General features: G+C 47.9%; 1 protein-coding gene across 1 annotated transcript in view; it reads right to left on the bottom strand.

Moving 5' to 3' along the window:
- The window catches only part of gsg1l (gsg1-like), a 275,343-nt gene that overhangs the window by 109,081 nt on the left and 146,682 nt on the right, over positions 1–19,580 (bottom strand). The window contains exon 3 of the mRNA XM_070856777.1: positions 2,175–2,327. Coding sequence (XP_070712878.1) covers positions 2,175–2,327 — 153 coding nt within the window. The remainder of the gene's footprint in view (positions 1–2,174; positions 2,328–19,580) is intronic.

The following is a 19,580-nucleotide window of genomic DNA, read 5'->3' as shown; positions in this document are numbered from 1 at the left end:
GAATGAGAGTTATGAATAAACTATGAATTTATAATAAGTGCAATATAAATTGGAATAAATAAGTGTACTCTCATAAAGAGACAATTATAGTATGTGATTTAGTAAAAGTGGACTGGAAACAGCTACTGAAGGTAAATCACTGTCAGAGCAGTGGGAGCTATTCAAGGATGAGACAGTGAGGGTCCAGAACAAAAATGTTCCCTCAAAGAGGGTGGGACTCCCAAATCTAGAGACCCCTGGATGTCAAAGAGCATACTATGTAGGATAAGGAAAAAAAGTGAAGCTTTTGTCATTTACCGAGAGCTTAATACTACAGAAATCCTGGAGGAGTATAAATAGTGCGGGGGTGAAATTAAAAAGGAAATTAAGAAAGCAAAGAGAGGACATGAAAATATATTGGCAAGTAAAATCAAGGAAAACCCAAAGATGTTTTATAAATACATAAAGAGCAAGAGAATCACTAAGGAAAGAGTAGGGCCTATTGGAGACCAAAAATGAAACCTATGTGTGGAGGCGGAAAACGTGGGTATGTTTCTTAATGAATACTTTACACTTTTCTTCACAAAAGAAATGAATGATGCAAACATTGTAGTTAAGGCGGAGTGTGAAATACTAAATGGGATGAAAACATAGAGAGAGGACATATTAAAAGGTTTAGCATCTTTGAAGGTAGATAAATCACCAGGACCACAAGAAATGTACCCCTGGCTATTAAGAGAGGCAAGGGAGGAAGTAGCAGAGGCTCTGACCATCACTTTCTTATCCTCTCTGGCTACAGGTGTGTTGTCAGGGGACTGGAGGACTGCTAGCATTATGCCAATACTTAAAAATGGACAAAGGGATAGACCAAGTCATTACAGGCCAGTCAGCCTAACCTTAGTAGTGGGAAAATTATTTTTAAAATTCTGAGGGACAGTATAAATTATCATTTAGAAAGTCATGGATTAATCAAGGACATTCAGCATGGATTTGTTAAAAGAAGGTCGTGTCTGACTAACTTGATTTAATTTTTTGAGGAGGTAACAAGGAGGGTCAATGTGGGTAGTGCATTTGATGTAGTCTACATGGATATTAGCAAGGCCTTTGACAAGATCCCACATGGCAAGTTGGTCAAAAAAGTAAAAGCCCATGGAATCAAAGGGAAAGTGACCAGTTGGATCCAAAAATGGCTCAGTGGCAGGAAGCAAAGGGTAATGTCGATGGGTGTTTTTGTGACACAGAACGAGAGTTAAAATCCAATTGCTGCACAGTTTCCACTCCATGGCTAATTTAACACCCTAGGCAGGACGAACACTTCTGGCTCCAGAGTAATGTAAATAAGATTTTTTAAAGTACTTACTTTCCGTTGGCAAACCTCCCTTTAATGACTGCCGGGCAGGCCACTCTAGACCCAGAAAACCTGAGCAGAGCATGTACGATGCAGACTTCACTCAGTTTATGCCGTATTTGGCAGTGGGGTCCTGAAACAGGCATTAGGCTCCTGATTAGCATATTCAACTGCCCTAACGAATGTTTCCTGCAGGCGTCCTGGATACTTGGGGGAGATCAGGTGCGTAAGTTCACTCCTGGAATTTGGCTCCTACAGCTCTAATTTTTCTTGCAAATATCATTGACTTGGCACGGTCCAATTTCTCCCCCTAAGTTTTTCTAACCTTTCCTCATAGCTCATCTCATTACTCTTTTCCGTATTCTCTGCGATGCTTATGTTTATTTTCAGGTGTCAAAATTGAACATGATACTTCACATGTGGTTTGATCCAATGAGTTGCAGGGATGCCTAGCCTAACCTCTAGAGAATTGTACTCCACTCTGCTGGCTATATATCCCAGCGTTCCATTTGCTTTTTTAATTGCTTTGCCACATAACCCAGACATCTAAAGTAATGAATCAACACCACAGTCAGGCCACAAATTATGGGCTCTTCACACTCGCGGAATAAACTGAGCAAGGCATTGCTGTACTGTTACCTATTTATTCAATGACTGATATATTCAATGTCCAGAATGTGATCATTGCAGTTTGTTATCACTTAAAGGCTCCTTTGACTCATCTCAGAATGTATTTGAAAAGATTACATCTGCAATATTTATGGGTCTTTGACATTTCTGAAAGAAATCCTGAATGCAACATGTACAGAGAGATAGGCTTTATTCTAGAAACTGAAATTGTACATACCTGAAAGAACAGTGAAGACAGCAGCAAACGCATTCAGTTTGAGGCCGTCTATCACATTACTTGAATGAAAGAGCTCCAGACACATCAGGCTGAAACCAACAACTAAAAGCACGATATATAAAACTTCAGAGATGAGCGACAACCAAAGAACACCTGTAACACAAGAGACACACACTGAGAAACCAGGTCTGAAGGGATACTGTAGACTACAATAGCAAATTTGTTATAGTCTAAGCATATACTGGCCATGATATCAATAGAAACAAACAGTATTCAACTGTATAATTGTAACATAGCTGTAAGATGTGAAGTTGGATTAAAATATATTGTCACGAGGTGACCCAAATATAAAGTGAACTAGACATAGTTCTGAAAAAAATGACCTGACACATTGCCAAATATTGTATGAATATTTTTATAACATACACTATGACTTCTAAAATCTAGAAGTAAAAATTATATTTTCACTCCACTGACATCTAAAGAACTGATTAAAATTATTGCTACTTTTATTATGTCAATTATTTTTTTAATACCTGTGGCATAATTCATTTTTAAAATTAAAGGATCACTGGCAGTATTCCTAAAATGCAATCCAGTTTTAATTTCCAGTCATATGGCTCTCTCATACCTCCACTGCCTGCTGGTTAGCTCAAGGGAATAAAGATTAGATTTAAATCAGCTGAATTAATTTTTTAAGCCAACGTTTTTGCTGAGACAGAAATACTAGGGGCCCGAAATTGATGACCCTACTGCCGGCTGCCGCCGAGAACTGGGCAGTCTCCCCATTTTTTCGGTGCTCTCCCTGCCGTGCGAGATTGGTGAGGCCCTCTCGCCGGCGGTTTGGAAGGACCGCTGGGGAGCGACCGCTGGCGTGTAATGCCAAAAAAAGTCCTCCCGCCCAAGATTCAATCCGAGCGATTCTCTGCTGCTGCAGGAGAAAAGACTGCCGTGTGGAAGCAGATCTTACCTGGACGGTAGGTATGAAGACCTGCAAGAAAAGATACGTGAGATTGTTTTCTTTACTTCTTTTGCAGCGATTTTGTGTGAAAGGGTCCTTTGAAGGTTTTGTAATGTTTTGTTTTTTATTTTTTGAAATTTTTTTTTTGTGTTCCCCCCCCCCCTCACTCCAGCCTCGGCATAACTTTCTCCAGGATTGCATTTGCCGCCCAGAATCCCACCTACTGCCCTCTACTGCCCAGAATCAGCGTGTAACGCCCATTTTTTACTCCCGACGCTTTCTTTCCTTCTTTTTTCACCAAACTTTCGCCCAAAGTACCGCCAGGACCTTAGCAGTCTTTTCGTCGGTAAATGGGCGGAACTTGCCTTTGATCAATTTTTGGCCTTAGGGCCCCGAGATTCTTCGATCCCCCATCCACAGGCGGAAATGTGGCAGGACGTGACTTCCAGCAACCAACATCCAAGGACGTTGACCCAGTCAGAAATTCTGGCGTCAATTGGGTGGGTTAAAGCTATGGCCAAATTTGCCAGGTAGAATGAAAACCTCAGAGAAAGGGAGCACGTGCAACTTCATCATTTAAAGGGCTCAAATCATTTAAAGGGGTAAAAAAAAATTCACAATGGCACTTGCAAGAGGAAAAGGGTGAGCAGCTATTTTCTCTGAGGTTGATATTAAAGTTTTGCTGTTAGAAATAAGGCAAAGAAGGGATGCCATCATTGGAATAGTTGGGAAGAAGCCATTAAATACAACAGCGCAGCTTATGTAAAAGGAGGTGGCTGTGGAAAAAAGCGGCATCTCTATAACACCATGAATCCCTAGAAGTTTAATGACCTCACGAGGTTAGCAAATACACTTGAGTTGTCAGCTGAATAACAGGAAAGCTTGCTGAAACACAGAGAGACAAATGAGTAATCCCTGCCCCAAAATTCAAGTGCTGCCCTTTTGTCAGGGGTTGTTGCTACAATATTTAGTAGCACTCACTCATATCAACTTTCTCACATCATGTAATGATTGTGAGCACCTTGCTGCCTCATATTGCCTAGGTCTATGTTCCCTTCCACCCACTATTATTATCATTAATTTTGTAATCCCATTAGATTGTGGCTGCAGAATCTGGAGACTGCTGCAGCCAATTAACACAATGCATTCCTGCCACAAGAAACGGCAGCATACAATGCCAGAGAAGGGCAGGCCACTGGGGGGGAGGAAGCACAGACTTCTGTATACGAAGTCATCATGAAGAGGAGACACTGTGAATGGAACCAACTGTGGCCTGGCATTTGGGGACGGAAATATGGCAGATAATGACCTAGAAATTGGATATGGCCCGAAAATTGGCGGTATCATGGACCAGCACTATTTAACTGCGCCAGACAGCACGCAAAACTTGGGCTTAGTGTTCATTTACATGATTATAGTGCTGATTGGCTTACCGCCATTGTCGGGTGCAGTCTAATGGCCAGTAATGTTTAGCCTAGGCTCTCTGCACTACTTAAAGCTTTGATGCAGCAGCACCTCATTGTCATTGTAGTTGGAGCTCGAATTGGAATGACATGAAGTTGGAAGACATGGCTGAGCACCAGCAAAGAGATCGAGGCCAAAGGTTCTGACGGGACTGGACAGGTTAGATGCAGGAAGAATGTTCCCAGTGTTGGGGAAGTCCAGAACCAGGGGACACAGTCTAACGATAAGGGGTAAGCCATTTAGGACTAAGATGAGGAGAAACTTCTTCACTCAGAGAGTTGTTAACCTGTGGGATTCCCTACCGCAGAGAGTTGTTGATGCCAGTTCATTGGATATATCAAGAGGGAGTTAGATATGGCCCTTACGGCTAAAGGGATCAAGGGGTATGGAGAGAAAGCAGGAAAGGGGTACTGAGGGAATGATCAGCCATGATCTTATTGAATGGCGGTGCAGGCTCAAAGGGCCGAATGGCCTACTCCTGCACCTATTTTCTATGTTTCTATGTTTCGATGTTTTCAGATGCAGCTCTGGAGGCATTGGTGGTGGCTGTCGAGAAGAGGCTGTCCGGTTCCCGTAGGGTGGCAGGAAGCCATCAGCCCATACATCGAGAAGGCTCTGGTAGGAGATATCTGGGTATGTAACGGCTAGCAGCGTGGATCCAGTGCTGCAAGTTTAATGACCTAACACGGAAAATGAAGGTGAGTGAAGGCTTCAGCAAATGCCATATCCCACCATCTGCACCACAAGTCTCGCATACTGGTCAATGCATGACAACCCCATCACTCACCTACCAACAATCTCTATCTTTCACCATTCACACCTCACAATCATAGCTTCACTTCACCCTCACAACCTTACCATTGCTGCAACTCTCACACACACATCTCATACCTTGCACACAAAGACAGCTATTCAACTATGGCAGGCACATCACCCAAACATATTGCCCTACACTCACTGACACACTTCCCTTTCTCTTGCAGGCCAAGGTGGTTCAGAATCACCACATGCAGCAGCAAACTGGAGGCAGCCAGAGCCTTGAGCCAACTGAAGGAGAGCGTGCCTGACATCGTTGGAGGGGAAGTCACTGAGACCATGACTATGGGTGAAGTTAAAGCCCTTGGGGACAATAACATCACTTACCAACTGCTGAAGCTGTATGCATCGATATCTTGCTTCCCCACACCTCCCCCCACCCCCCCCCACCCACCACAACCTTGCGCCTTTCTGCTTTCAGTTGACCAAGATCTGCCATGAAGCAATGGAGGAAAGTGAAGGAGAAGAAGGCATACCGTCACTGCCTCAAACACTCACAAACAACAGCTCAGAAACTGGTACTGCGCAACATATAGATACAGAATCTGCATGTGGTGAGGAAATGAGCACGATTGGGCTGCAGAAAGGCCATGGAGAAAGGGCAGCTCTGGGGCCATCTCCCCAGAGGGTGAGTTCTGCTGCACACGACTCAGATGAGGACCTCAATGGGGTGGCCTTCAGAAGAAGGGTGATGGGCCTGCATACCGAATTGCTGGGTGGAATGGCAAGCCTGCCAGAGGGCCTCTTGGCAATGTCCTAGAGCATGGAGATGTCCAGCTCCAACGTTGAGCAGGGCTTTGCGCAGAGCTTCAAACCCATGGTTTCCAGGCTGGAAATGATGGCCAACTCCAGGAGCGACCTTGTCGACCCAGACATGACGCTGGGTGTGATGGGTGATGTCACGGCTTCCATTGCAGCACAGGCGGAAGCGACCCAAACTCTCAGTGCTGCAGTGGAAGCTCAGACTGCTCTCATGCAGGCTCAGCTTGCTGCCACCCAAGCTCAGACTGCTGCCAGCGTGGCTGGGTTTACCCGTCTCGAAAGGGGCTTGCAGGGTGTCACAGCAGGCCAGCAATCTGTCCTCCGACAGATTGCTAGGAATGCTGAGGCGCCACCCGGGGGGAGTGGCAGTGGGTCTATGAAGCGAAAACCCGCTGTCCTCTCTCAGGATGACAGGATTCCTATTCCCACCACTGCCACTCCACCAGTGCCCTTGCAGCTGCGTGTCAGCCAGCCAGCCCGGACTGGTGCCGCCCATACCGAGGTGACGAACTTCGCAGCCGGGCCTTCTAGGCCCAGAGCTGCTCGAGGTCATCCTGCAAGGCCGTCTTGTAGTCTCCCCCACTGAGAGTCAGCCATTGGGGGAGCACTTTGTAGGAGCACCAGAGTAGGAAAAAGGCACAGGAACGACAGGCACTAAAGGATTGCACAAGGGTGATTAGCTGATAATGCAATGGAAATTAATTTTGTTCAAAACTTTGTTTTGTGCTGGCTCTCATTTCAGTGTTGTGCCCAGGACAGAGGGATAGTATGATGGGGATGTGGTGAGCAACGGGGAGCTGGGGATTCATTCACTGGAATCGGAGTCTGATGAGGCGTTCACGGATAGCCCGTGTCGAAGGGGGACTTGCTGCCTGCCTCCTGTCCTCCTCCACGTCCTCTTCCTTTCCCTCTTCTTCAGGTGGTCCCACAATCCCTGCTGGCAGGGGCTACGCCCTCATGATGGCCAAGTAGCGGAACATGCAGCAGATCACCGCGAAATGGGACTCTGGTTCCTCCCGAGCGGTCAAGGCAGCGGAACTGTTGCTTCAGCAGCTCGGTGGTCTGCTCGGTGATGTTCCTGGTGGCAACATGGCTCTCATTATATAAGTGTTGGGCACGAGTGTTGGAGTTGCGGAAGGGAGTCATGAGACAGGTGCAGAGAGGATAGCACTTGACACCGAGCAGCCAACCTCAGGTTTGACGTGCGGCTGGAAGATTGCTGGCACACCAGACTGGCGCAGGATGAAGGCACCATGGTTGCTGCTAGGATACTGGGTATTGATCATTAGGATGCGCTGGGCGTGGTTGCACAACAACTGCACATTCAGTGAATGGTAGCCTTTACAGTTCTGGAAGATCTCAGGATTATTATGCTGTGCCCGCAAAGTCAAGTGGGTGCAGTCGATGGCACCCTGCACCATTCGGAAGCCCGCTATCCTGACAAAGCCACATGCGCACACCTCTGGCTTCTCTACCATTCTTCCGGAGCGGTGCCTCAATAATCCTACTTCTGGAGAAACTTTTAAACAAAGTGGAGGAACTTTCAAGAATTATTTTCTTTTTAAATTTTTTTACTAAAGTATTGAATACTGTACCCCAATTTTGCTAGAAAATAGTTTGCGTGTTTTATTAACATCATTTTCAGTCATTTGAAACTGGGTTACTCATGACGACGCCCAGCGAGCAGGTGAGCCTCCGACCAGGCGACCGGGACATCACCCATCCCTCCAGCGGCAGGCCGACATCTCTCCAGCGACGGGCCGACATTCCTCCAGCGGTGGGCTTTCATCCCTCCAGCGGCAGGCCTACACCCCTCCAGCAACGGGCCTACATCCCTCCAGTGGCAGGCTTTCATCCCTCCAGAGGCGGGCCTATGTCCCTCCAGCGGCGATCAGGTCTCTCCTCGTCGACGGCTGGACCTCTCCTTCCCCACTAGTGACCTGGCCTCTTCTAACTGGTGAGCATCAAGGCTATGACTCTTCCATCCTCCCACTCCTTGCTGACCTCCCACATGGAACTCCAGCGGACAACTGACCTTCCTGAAGCCTGCCCCCAACCAAGCCTCGGGCCACCTACCATCAAGGGTGCCTCTCGGCGCCGAGCCTGTGGCCAATATCTCGCCGTAGGCAATTAGACTCATACAGCAGTGCCTGGTCTCTAGTCGTCTTGGACCCCATTGCCACTGGATCAAGACCCTGCTCAGCTAAGCCCGTGTGGTGGCTGGGGTGCAACGGCCACCCCACATTAAAAGAACTCATGCATCTTCCATTCCGTTAACATGAAGTTCTGGACCTTGAACATCAGGACCCTCATGGACAACTCCAACAGCGACAGGCCGGAACGTCGCACCGCCATAGTTGCCCGGGAACTTAGATGCTTTGATATCGACATCGCCACCCTAAGCGAGACCCGGCGGGCAAGGGAAGGTCAGCTCATGGAACAAGGTGGAGGTTACACTTTTTTCTGGAAAGGGAAACTAGAGGAGGAACACCGCCTTCACGGAGTCGGCTTCGCTATCAAAAATGAACTGGTTGACCGCCTGAAAGACTCCCCCTGCGGGGTAAATGAATGCCTCATGTCTCTTCGACTAACTCTATCCCGGAACCAATGCGCCACAGTCATCAGTGCGTACGCCCCAACACTCGATGCAACAGATGAAACCAAAGAGGGTTTTTATTCCAACTTCGAAACATCCCTGTCCTGCGTCCCTGCAGGCGACAAACTGATCCTCCTAGGTGACTTCAACGCCAGGTTCGGCAAGGACACAGATCTCTGGGGAGGCGTGATTGGCAGAGAGGGGGTAGGGAAAGCCAACTCCAGCGGTACCCTACTCCTGACAAAATGTCTAGAACATGAACTTCTCATCACCAACACTCTGTTCCACCAGAGGGACAAATGCAAGGCATTGTGGCAACAGCCTCGCTCCAAACATTGGCACCTGCTCGACTGTGTCATCGTCCGAGCCAAGGATCGCAAGGATGTGCGCATCATCGATATTAACACAGCTCCAAAGCGGTGGGGACAGCAGAAGCAGTGCCACAAAAAAGTTAATGCCGGGGCAGTTAAAGACCCAGTTAAGAGAGCTCTATAACCAGTGCGTGCAAAGAGACATTTGGTTACGCAACCAGAAAACACCAGGACTGGTTGGATGAGAATGCTCAGGAGACCCAAGAACTAATAGATCGCAAGCGCAGAGCATTTCTGAGCCTCAAGCAACAACCCAGCAAAGCAACATTACAGGCGGCTCAAGGCTGAGGTCCAACAAAAAACCCAGGACCTAAAGAACAGGTGGTGGATGGAGAAAGCACAGGAGATACAACAACTGGCCGACAGCCATGATGTACGAGGATACTTCATCGCAGTCAAGGCCACCTACGGTTCAAACTCCCAAGGCCCCACCCCTCTGCTGGCCAAGAACGGGAAACACTCATCAAGGACACGGAGGCAGTCAGGGCCCACTGAAAGGAGCACTTCGAAGATCTCCTCAATCGAGACTCTGCCTTTGACTCGAGTGTTCTCGATTCCATCCCGCAGCATGCGACCCGCTACCACCTCAGTGAAACCCCAATGTTGCACAAGATAGGAAAAGCCATAAGACAGCTCAAGAACAACAAGGCTACGGGAGCGGATGGAATCCCTGCTGAGGCGCTAAAGTATGGCGGAGAGGCGCTGTTGGCGCGGATACATGACCTCATCTCTCTCATCTGGAGGGAGGAGAGCATGCCGGGAGATCTCAGAGATGCAGTGATCGTGACCATCTTTAAAAAAGGAAACAAGTCCGACTGCGGCAACTGCAGAGCAATCTCCCTGCTATCAGCCACTGGGAAAGTTGTTGCTAGAGTCCTCCTCAACTGTCATCTCCCTGTGGCCGAGGAACTCCTCCCGGAGTCACAGTGCAGATTTCGTCTCCTAGGGGCACAACAGACATGATTTTTGCAGCGCGACCTTACAAAGGCTTTTGACACTGTCAACCGCGAGGGTCTATGGAGCGTCCTCCTCCGTTTCGGATGCTCCCAAAAGTTCATCAACATCCTTCGCTTGCTTCACGATGACATGCAGGCCGTGATCCTTACCAATGAATCCATTACAGACCCAATCCACGTCCGGATCGGTGTCAAATAGGGCTGCCGTCATCACCCCACCGTCTTATCAATTTTCCTCGCTGCCATGCTCCACCTCACAGCCAACAAGCTCCCCACTGGAGTGGAAATAAACTCCTGCACCTGCGCACATTCAGAGGCTGATCTCCAGGATACAGTCGACATATTTACTGAGACATATGCAAGCATGGGCCTTATGCTAAACATCCATAAGACAAAGATCCTCCACCAGCCTGTCCTCACCGTACAGCACTGCCCCCCAGTCATCAAGATCCACGGTGCGGCCCTGGACAATGTGGACCATTTCCTATACCTCGGGAGCCTCATCAACAAAAGCAGACATTGATGAGGAGATTCAACACCGTCTCCAGTGCGCCAGTGCAGCCTTCGGCCGCCTGAGGAAAAGAGTGTTCGAAGACCAGGCCCTCAAATCTACCACCAAGCTCATGGTCTACAGGGCTGTAGTAATACCCGCCCTCCTGTATGGCTCAGAGGCATGGATCATGTACAGTAGACACCTCAAGTCGCTGGAGAAATAACTTCAACGATGCCTCCGCAAGATCCTACACATCCCTGGGAGGACAGACATATCAACATTAGCGTCCTCGACCAGGCCAACATCCCCAGCATTGAAGCATTGACCACACTTGATCAGCTCCGCTGAGCAGGCCACGTTGTCCACATGTCAGACACGAGACTCCCAAAGCAAACACTCTACTTGGAACTCCTTCATGGCAAATGAGCCAAGGGTGGACAGAGGAAACATTACAAGGACACCCTCAAAGCCTCGCTGATTAAGTGCGGCATCCCCACCGACACCTGGGTGTCCCTGGCCAAAGATCGTCCTGAGTGGAGGAACTGCATCCGGGAGGGCGCTGAGCGCCTTGAGTCTCATTGCTGAGTGCATGCAGAAATCAAGCGCAGGCAGCGGAAGGAACATGCGCCAAACCTGTCCCACCCACCCGTACCCTCAACGACAGTCTGTCCCATCTGTGGCAGGGACTGTGGCTCTCGTGTTGGACTGTTCAGCCACCTAAGGATTCATTCTAAGAGTAAAAAGGCAGGTAACTATAGGCCGGTTAATTTAACATCTGTAGTGGGGAAAATGCTTGAAACTATCATTAAGGAAGAAAGAGCGAGACATCTAGATAGGAATAGTGCAATCAAGCAGACACAGCATGGATTCATGAAGGGGAAATCATGTTTAACTAATTTACTGGAATTCTTTGAGGATATAACGAGCATGGTGGATAGAGGTGTACCGATTGATGTGGTGTATTTAGATTTTCAAAAGGCATTCGATAAGGTGCCACACAAAAGGTTACTGCAGAAGATAAAGGTACGCGGAGGAAATGTATTAGCATGGATCGAGAATTCGCTGGCGAACAGAAAGCAGAGAGTCGGGATAAATGGGTCCTTTTCAGGTTGGAAATTGGTGGTTAGTGGTGTGCCACAGGGATCGGTGCTGGGACCATAACTGTTTACAATATACATAGATGACCTGGAAGAGGGGACAGAGTGTCGTGTAACAAAATTTGCAGATGACACAAAGATTAGTGGGAAAGCGGGTTATGTAGAGGACACAGAGAGGCTGCAAAGAGATTTAGATAGGTTAAGCGAATGGGCTAAGGTTTGGCAGATGGAATACAATGTCGGAAAGTGAGAGGTCATCCACCTTGGAAAAAAAAACAGTAAAAGGGAATATTATTTGAATGGGGAGAAATTACAACATGCTGCAGTGCAGAGGGACCTGGGGCTCCTTGTGCATGAAACTCTTTTTGGAGTTCACCTGCAAAAACATAAAACATTAAACCGTGCCACCCGACCTGGGTGACACACCAGACATTTACAATGCCCTTTTTTCCTTTTTTTTTTTGTGTTTTTCATTTTTTTTTTTGGTTTTTTTTTGGGCGCTAAAATCACATTTTTCCAGTGCCCCCTATAAAAGGGAAGGGGACACTAAAAGCACCGGCAATTAAAACAAATTAAACTTTAAAACGTAAAATCAAATTAAAATTTGGTTGCCGGGCGTGATGATGCACTCCAGTCCCTCCGGTGCCCACCTCTCGTCCTTGTGCATGAATCCCAAAAAGTTAGTTTGCAGGTGCAGCAGGTAATCAGGAAGGCGAATGGAATGTTGACCTTCATTGTGAGAGGGATGGAGTACAAAAGCAGGGAGGTCCTTCTGCAACTGTATAGGGTATTGGTGAGGCCGCACCTGGAGTTTGCGTGCAGTTTTGGTCACCTTACTTAAGGAAGGATATACTAGCTTTGGAGGGGGTATAGTGACGATTCACGAGGCTGATTCCGGAGATGAGGGGGTTACCTTATGATGATAGACTGGGTCTTTACTCGTTGGAGTTCAGAAGGATGAAGGGTGATCTTATAGAAACATTTAAAATAATGAAAGGGATAGGCAAGATAGAGGCAGAGAGGATGTTTCCACTGGCCGGGGAGACTAGAACTAGGGGGCACAGCCTCAAAATACGGGGGAGCCAATTTAAAACCGAGTTGAGAAGGAATTTCTTCTCCCAGAGGGTTGTGAATCTGTGGAATTCTCTGCCCAAGGAAGCAGTGGAGGCTAGCTCATTGAATGTATTCAAGTCACAGATAGATAGATTTTTAACTAATAAGGGAATTAAAGGTTATGGGAAGCAGGCGGGTAAGTGGAGCTGAGTCCACGGCCAGATCAGCCATGATCTTGTTGAACGGCGGAGCAGACTCTAGGGGCTAGATGGCCTACTCCTGTTCCTAATTCTTATGTTCTTATGTAGAAGCAAGTCTTCTTTGATTCCGAGGGACTGCCTATGATGACGATGATCTGTTGGAGAGCAGATTAATGGACTGCTGTGAGGGCATGGAATCGTCTTTGAACAGTGGTATCCAGGCCAATGATTGCAGCAGTTTGAGCTTCCACTGCAGCACACAGACCTTTGATGGAAGCTGTTTGTTCTGCAATGGAAATTGTGACATCGACCATCAGACGTGGGTTCTACAGGTGTGCTGATGGAGGTGACCAACCGTTCCAAGTTGGAAAGGATAGGCTCCAAGATCTGCGCAAAATCCTGTGCCAAGATGGTGCTGGACTCCTCCATGCTCCTTAATGGAGCGCAGTCTGTCTGGCAGGCTTTTGAGTGCACCAAGCATTAGGTTCTGTACACCCATCAGCCTTCTTCTGTAGCCTGGTTCATCAAATTCCTCATCTGACTCTTCTGCAAAAGAACTAGTGTGCAGCGTTGCCCTCTGACAATCTGGCACCTGTGCTCTTCTCGCCCCCTGCTCTGGCTGCAGGCCACTCCTGCCTGGTGTCTCGCCATGTACAGATCCCTCCTCTACTCTAGCCTCAATCGTGCACACAGTCAGTCTCCGAGCTGGTGGCTGCGTGTGTACGATTGGGTGACAGTGTCTCTTCAGCTTCACAATCTTCTTCCTCTTCACTGATTGGGAGTGCTCCAGTTCTTGGATATCTGCAAGGGTTGGGTTGTGGTGAGGGAAGAGGAGAAAGTAAGAAGTACATGCTTATACCATCTGCAGCTTCGAATTCATAAGTGATTGAGGGATGAGCGAGACGTCGGATGAAAGAAAGAGGATTAGGTATGTAGATACCCTCTTCATCGATCGCTTCAGCCCCGCCAGTGGCCTTAGTGAAACTCCTTGCTATGATGGCCAGCACTGTCTCCATAATGGGGGTTAAAACATGCAGGCATACTTGTCTTCCCCTAGTTCTTTGCTGCTGCCTGCTGTTACTGGGCACTTTCTCCTGCAAGGAAAAGGGATGTGTGTCAGTGAGTGTCCTGCAATATGTTTGGCTGATGTGATTGTCATGTTTGAATAACTGCCAGTGTGTGCAAGCTGTGAGTTATGGGTGCAAGGCTTGCAATAGTGCTAAATCAGTTCATGTAAAACATATGAATTTTGCGGTTGAGTACTGATTGATAGAGATTATTGGTAGATGGGGGTGTAATGAATTGAGCAGTGGATGAGGCGAGTGGTGCAGTTAACAGGATATGCCATTTGAAGATGAACTCGCTCACCTTGACAACTCGTGTGAGATCATTAAACTATTTGCTGCACTGCATTCATCTTCTTGGAGGAACAATTGTTCCCACTGTCTCCTGAGCATATGACTGGCGGGCCGGTCTGTGGATACAGGGGGCCGAAATTCACCGTCCCCGAAGAGTTTGGGCAGCCGATCGAAAAAAATCGATCGGCCGCCGCAGTCAGGTACTTTTCCCTCCCCGAGCCATATTCAGCTCGAGGGGGATTTGAGCGGTGCGCACTTCCACCGGAAACGGCAGGGTGAAGCCGAAGTAAAAGATGATTTTCTGCACTGAGATAAGCAGCGGGCGGGACACTGGAAAACGGACACCACAGCGATTTTCAACTACAAAAAGGTAGGACTTCTTCAGGCAGTGCCCCCGCGAGGTATTCGAGTTGGTGCTCGAACGCGACTCCATTGGAGTGTTGCTGCAATCGGGGCCCTTTGCTAAGAAAATAGTTTCATTAAGTTTTCATTTGAATTTCAAGTGCAATAAGTTGTATTAATTGTTTTGGCTTCATTAAACCTGCTGAGTGCTGCTCAGAGGTTTTGACAGACTTTTGTAGAATTTTCACTTCTGACTGTTTCGTGGAGGCCTGTAGGCTTCATTGTGGGCTGCAGAGACCTGCTTGGCAAGGTTCACCCTGAGGATGGGAGGAGCGTTGGGAGGGCGACACCTGGTACACCTGGTGAGAAGCAGGGCGGCCCGCAGGAGAAGGCGTCGCCGTCAGCATCGTGCAGACAGGCAGCGGGCAAGGGAGGCAACAAAATTGAAAGAAGGGCGTGCAGATGTGTGCAGAACTGCAGCTAGAGAGGGTGGCCAGGAGGGAGATGGCATCAGGAGGAGGGTGAGGGATGCTGCCCGCCTCCCTCCAAATACTGAGGGAAGAGCCTTTCCAGTAACAGCCTCCACTGGAGCCAGAGAATGAGGAGGACCAGGGAGATGGCCAGCAGGCAGTTGCCTGAGGAGGTGGTCAACGCAGACATGGGGGAAAGAGGCCATACCCTCAAAGGGTCTGCAAACCTCAGTTCTCCTTCCTCCCGTTCAGTGATGAGCAATGCCTGCGAAGGCTACGATCTCAGACAGAAGTACTGAGGGAGCTCTGCACTATGCTAAGAGTAGATCTGCAGCCTCAAACACGCCTCAGGATTGCCCTCACTGTAGAGACCAATGTCACAATCGCTTTGAATTTTTACGCGACAGGGTCTTTCCAGTCTGCCACTGCAGACATTGGCAATGTCTCCCAATTCTTGGCACATCGGTGCATCCGGCAGGTCACAGATGCACTGTACAGGAGAAGGGTCCAGTACATCTTCTTCCCGATGACAAGGAACAAACATATGGAGCGGCAGGCCGGATTTGTCCGAACGGCAGGCTTCCCGAGGATGCAGGGTGCCATTGACTGCACACACGTTTGGCTGAGGGTGCCACATCATCACCCCGAGATCTTTGTGAACCGCCAAGGCTTCCACGCGCGGAACGTGCAGCTCGTGTGTGACCACCAGCGTCGGACCCTGGCAGTTGATGCGAGGTACCCAGGCAACTGCACCAGACCAGTGTGCCCGCCTTCTACACCGGCCCGAATCAGGATTGCGTTTGGCTGCTTGGGGACGAGGGATATCGTCTGTCCACTTGGCTGCTCACTCCACTGCAGAACCCCAGGACAGTGCCAGAGCATGCATACATTAATTGTGTCACCGTGTACATCATCGAACAGTGCATAGGCATCCTTAAGCAGCGGTTCCGGTGCCTGGACCGCTCAATGGGTCTCCATACTCGTCGTGGTCTGCTGCATGCTGCACAACCTGGCCACCATGAGGGGACAGCCACTGGAGGTCGAGCCAGCAGTACCACCTGAGGAGGAGGAGGAGGAGGATCCTCGTCGTCCCAGAGCTAGGAGGTGTCATCCCATCACCACCCTGGAAGGGAGGTGCAGCTGCGTCTCATAGCTGCTCGCTTCAATTAATCCCATCCACACATGACCCTTCAGGTCCCACTTTCAATGGCCATCGCAATGAGTGCCTTAACGCAGAATTGCCCACTCCCAAATGAAACACCTGGCTAGATATATGTGCCAAAAATAAAGATTTATCCAATTATCAAAATCACTACAAAAACAGAACATAAAGAACAATATAATAACATTGTAATTATCTTGTACCCCTGTGCATCTCACTATAACACCTGTTACACGTGACTGCCTAACATTATGTCAACTGTCACCCCTGTGGCTGCGTGTCCGGGACAGCTGCTGTGGTTGTTGTCTGGGACCACAGACCTGGAACACCTCTGGGCCTAGAAGGGCCGGGTGCCGACTGGGCAGCACCCTCCTGGGAGGGTGCGTCCTCACATATATAGAGGTGCCTGACACCTCCCCTGCAATCTCCCTCCATGCATTATGTGCTGCCTGTCTGCCAGGTCTCCTCACGTCAGGAAACAGTGGCCCTGAAATTCCGGCCTCTCTGGGTCCGTATGGAATATGTACAGACCCGGCGAGACCCCGCAAAAGCTGGTTTTCGGCGTGCAATGCGCATGCGCCAAAAAACGACTTTTCCGACCTGTCACGATATCTCTTCCACATCGCTGCAGCCAGGACATTCGCGCGGATGAGATTGGGCTATTTTCCCAACTCTTGCCCTGTGGATGTTCTTAAAACTCTTGCGCCTGGTAAAAGCAGGCGCATAACCTACTTTTACCAGCATAAGAGTTTTAAAACACATAAAAATAAAAATTTAAAACACATTTTTATGTTAAAAATCCTGTGCGCTAAGGTTAAGTTTACTTTAAACCTTAATTAAACTACTTTAATAAAATGCAAAAAATATTTTGTTTTCTATAACATTTCATTAGCTTTAATGTTAAATATGTGAGGTGTTTTTTTAAATTTTTTATGTTGTGTTTGGGGGGGTTCTCATTGATAATAATGGGAGCTCTTACTTACAGAGTTCCCATTATTATCAATGAGAATTCTGTACCTACATTGATTGTCCAGTGACCCCAGCTTCTCCCTCCGTTTTTCCAAGATGTGGACACACTCCGATGCGTGGGGAGAGGAGGCCTTTGACCGGGATGCTGGAGGGCACAGGAGCAAAAGGTAGGTGCGGATCATTTTTCTTATTTTCAGGTGAGCGCCTGTGGGAAGCCCAGCACTGGGATTTCAGGCCCATAATTCTTCCTCTGTCCTCCACAGTGTCTCCAGCTCCATATCAGTGAATCTGTTGGCTCTCCTTGCACCCCTTGCACCTCTTACACCAACCATCCTTCCAACCACCTTCCAAACACCTTCCCCCCTCAAGCCTTGCTGCAAACCCTGGCCTTTAGCAGCTGGTTCATTAGAAACCTTTTACCTGCATGCTGAATTTCTCAGTGGTGATAACGCTCAAATTAAGACGGCCACACTGCTGAAAAATCCACTTTGAAAGAGTTCATTAGCGCTGGAACCCATTTGTTCACTTTTGAAGCTGAATATGGGATGGCCCAGCCACGGAAAAATTTCGGCGCTAATGGCCACAAAAAGGTGGGGGAAGCACCAGCTTTCCAGTGGTACTGAATTTCAGGCCCAGGATGTCTCTGCTTCTCACCACGTCTTGTATGAAGACCTCCAGTGCATTGTCTGAAAATATTGGGGCTCGCTCTCTCGCATGTTCAGCCTTTGTTCAAAGTATTACAGTCCAGATTATCTTTTGAAAAATTCCTACCACTTCTTGCAGCCACAGTGCAACTCCCCTTTAAGAGGTAAGGTTGTCTTTAAGTAGCGCTAGCTACTCACAGTATCGATCCCCCTGTTGATGCGTGCAGCCAATGAACAGTGCGGTTAGCACCGGCTGCATGCAGAAATCAGTTAAAAGAACAGGTAGCACCAATTTAACGTGCTGCTTGCAATGAACGGGCTCGGATTAATTGTGTACTGCGATCCCCACACCCACTTTTGTGGTCAACCAATTTCTCCTCAATGATAACCCGAAAAAAGGGTGATCCACATCTCAAGGTGCTCATACTAGTTTGGAGCAACCGTCTATATCTCAGATCCCAGGCTCTTAGCTGGCACTTAAACAATGCATGAGAATATGGCTGAGAAAAGGCAATGTCACTGGGGAAGAAAGCAAGTAATGTTTTTGTAAATAATTGTAACAATTCACAGAAATTATTGATGTATTGGCTGCTCGGCATTTAGTTAACAACATAAGAAATAGAAGCATGAGTAGGCCATTTGACCCCTCAAGCCTGCTCCGCCATTCAATAAGATCATGGCTGATCTGATCATGGACTCAGTTCCACTTCCCTGCCCGCTCCCCATAACCCTTCACTCCCTTAACGTTCAAAAATCTGTCTATTTACACCTTAAATATATTCAACGACCTATCCTCCACAGCTCTCTGGGGCAGACAATTCCACAGATTTACAACCCTCTGAGAGAAGAAATTCCTCCTCATCTCAGTTTTAAATGGACGATCCCTTATTCTGAAACTATGCTCCCTAGTTCTAGATTCCCCCATGAGGGGAAACATCCTCTCTGCATCTACCTTGTCGAGCCCTCTCATTATCTTATATGTTTCAATAAGATCACCTCTCATTCTTCTGAACGCCGATGAGTATAGGCCCAACCTACTTAACCTTTCTTCATAAGTCAACCCCTTCATTTCAGGAATCAACCTAGTGAACCTTCTCTGAACAGCCTCCAATGCAAGTATATCCTTCCTTAAATGCAGAGGCCAAAACTGTACACAGTACTCCAGTGTGGCCTCACTAATACCCTGTACAGTTGTAGCAGGACGTCTCTGCTTTTATATTCTATCCCCCTTGTAATAAAGGCCAACATTCCATTTGCCGTCCTGATTACTTGCTGTACCTGCATACTAACTTTTTGTGTTTCATGCACAAGGACCCCCAGGTCCCTCTGTATTGCAGTATTTTGTAATCTCTCTCCATTTAAATAATAATTTGCTTTTTTATTTGTCCTGCCAAAATGGATAACCTCACGCTTTCCCACATTTTACTCCATAATTGTCTTGTAGGACAAAGGGAAATGAGCGCTGTGCAGATATTGAGGCTAATGATTATGATATGATGTAATTCACTTACACCACATCATGGATAAGTTGGTGAGATGAGGCTACTCTTTGATAGGCTATAACCTCAGAAAAGAATTGGCCTGTGAATCTGTGAAGGTGTTCCAAATGAGTTTGGATTTCAGCTGTGTAGCTGCATCTGATTCAGATTTGTCATCGGCCTCTCTGGCATTATTCGGGACATCCACCATCAG

Source organism: Pristiophorus japonicus, chromosome 15 (genome assembly GCF_044704955.1).
Source record: "Pristiophorus japonicus isolate sPriJap1 chromosome 15, sPriJap1.hap1, whole genome shotgun sequence".
Taxonomy (NCBI): Eukaryota; Metazoa; Chordata; class Chondrichthyes; family Pristiophoridae; genus Pristiophorus; species Pristiophorus japonicus.
Note: the sequence above shows the minus strand (reverse complement) of the source record. Positions and strands in the feature narration are given on the sequence as shown.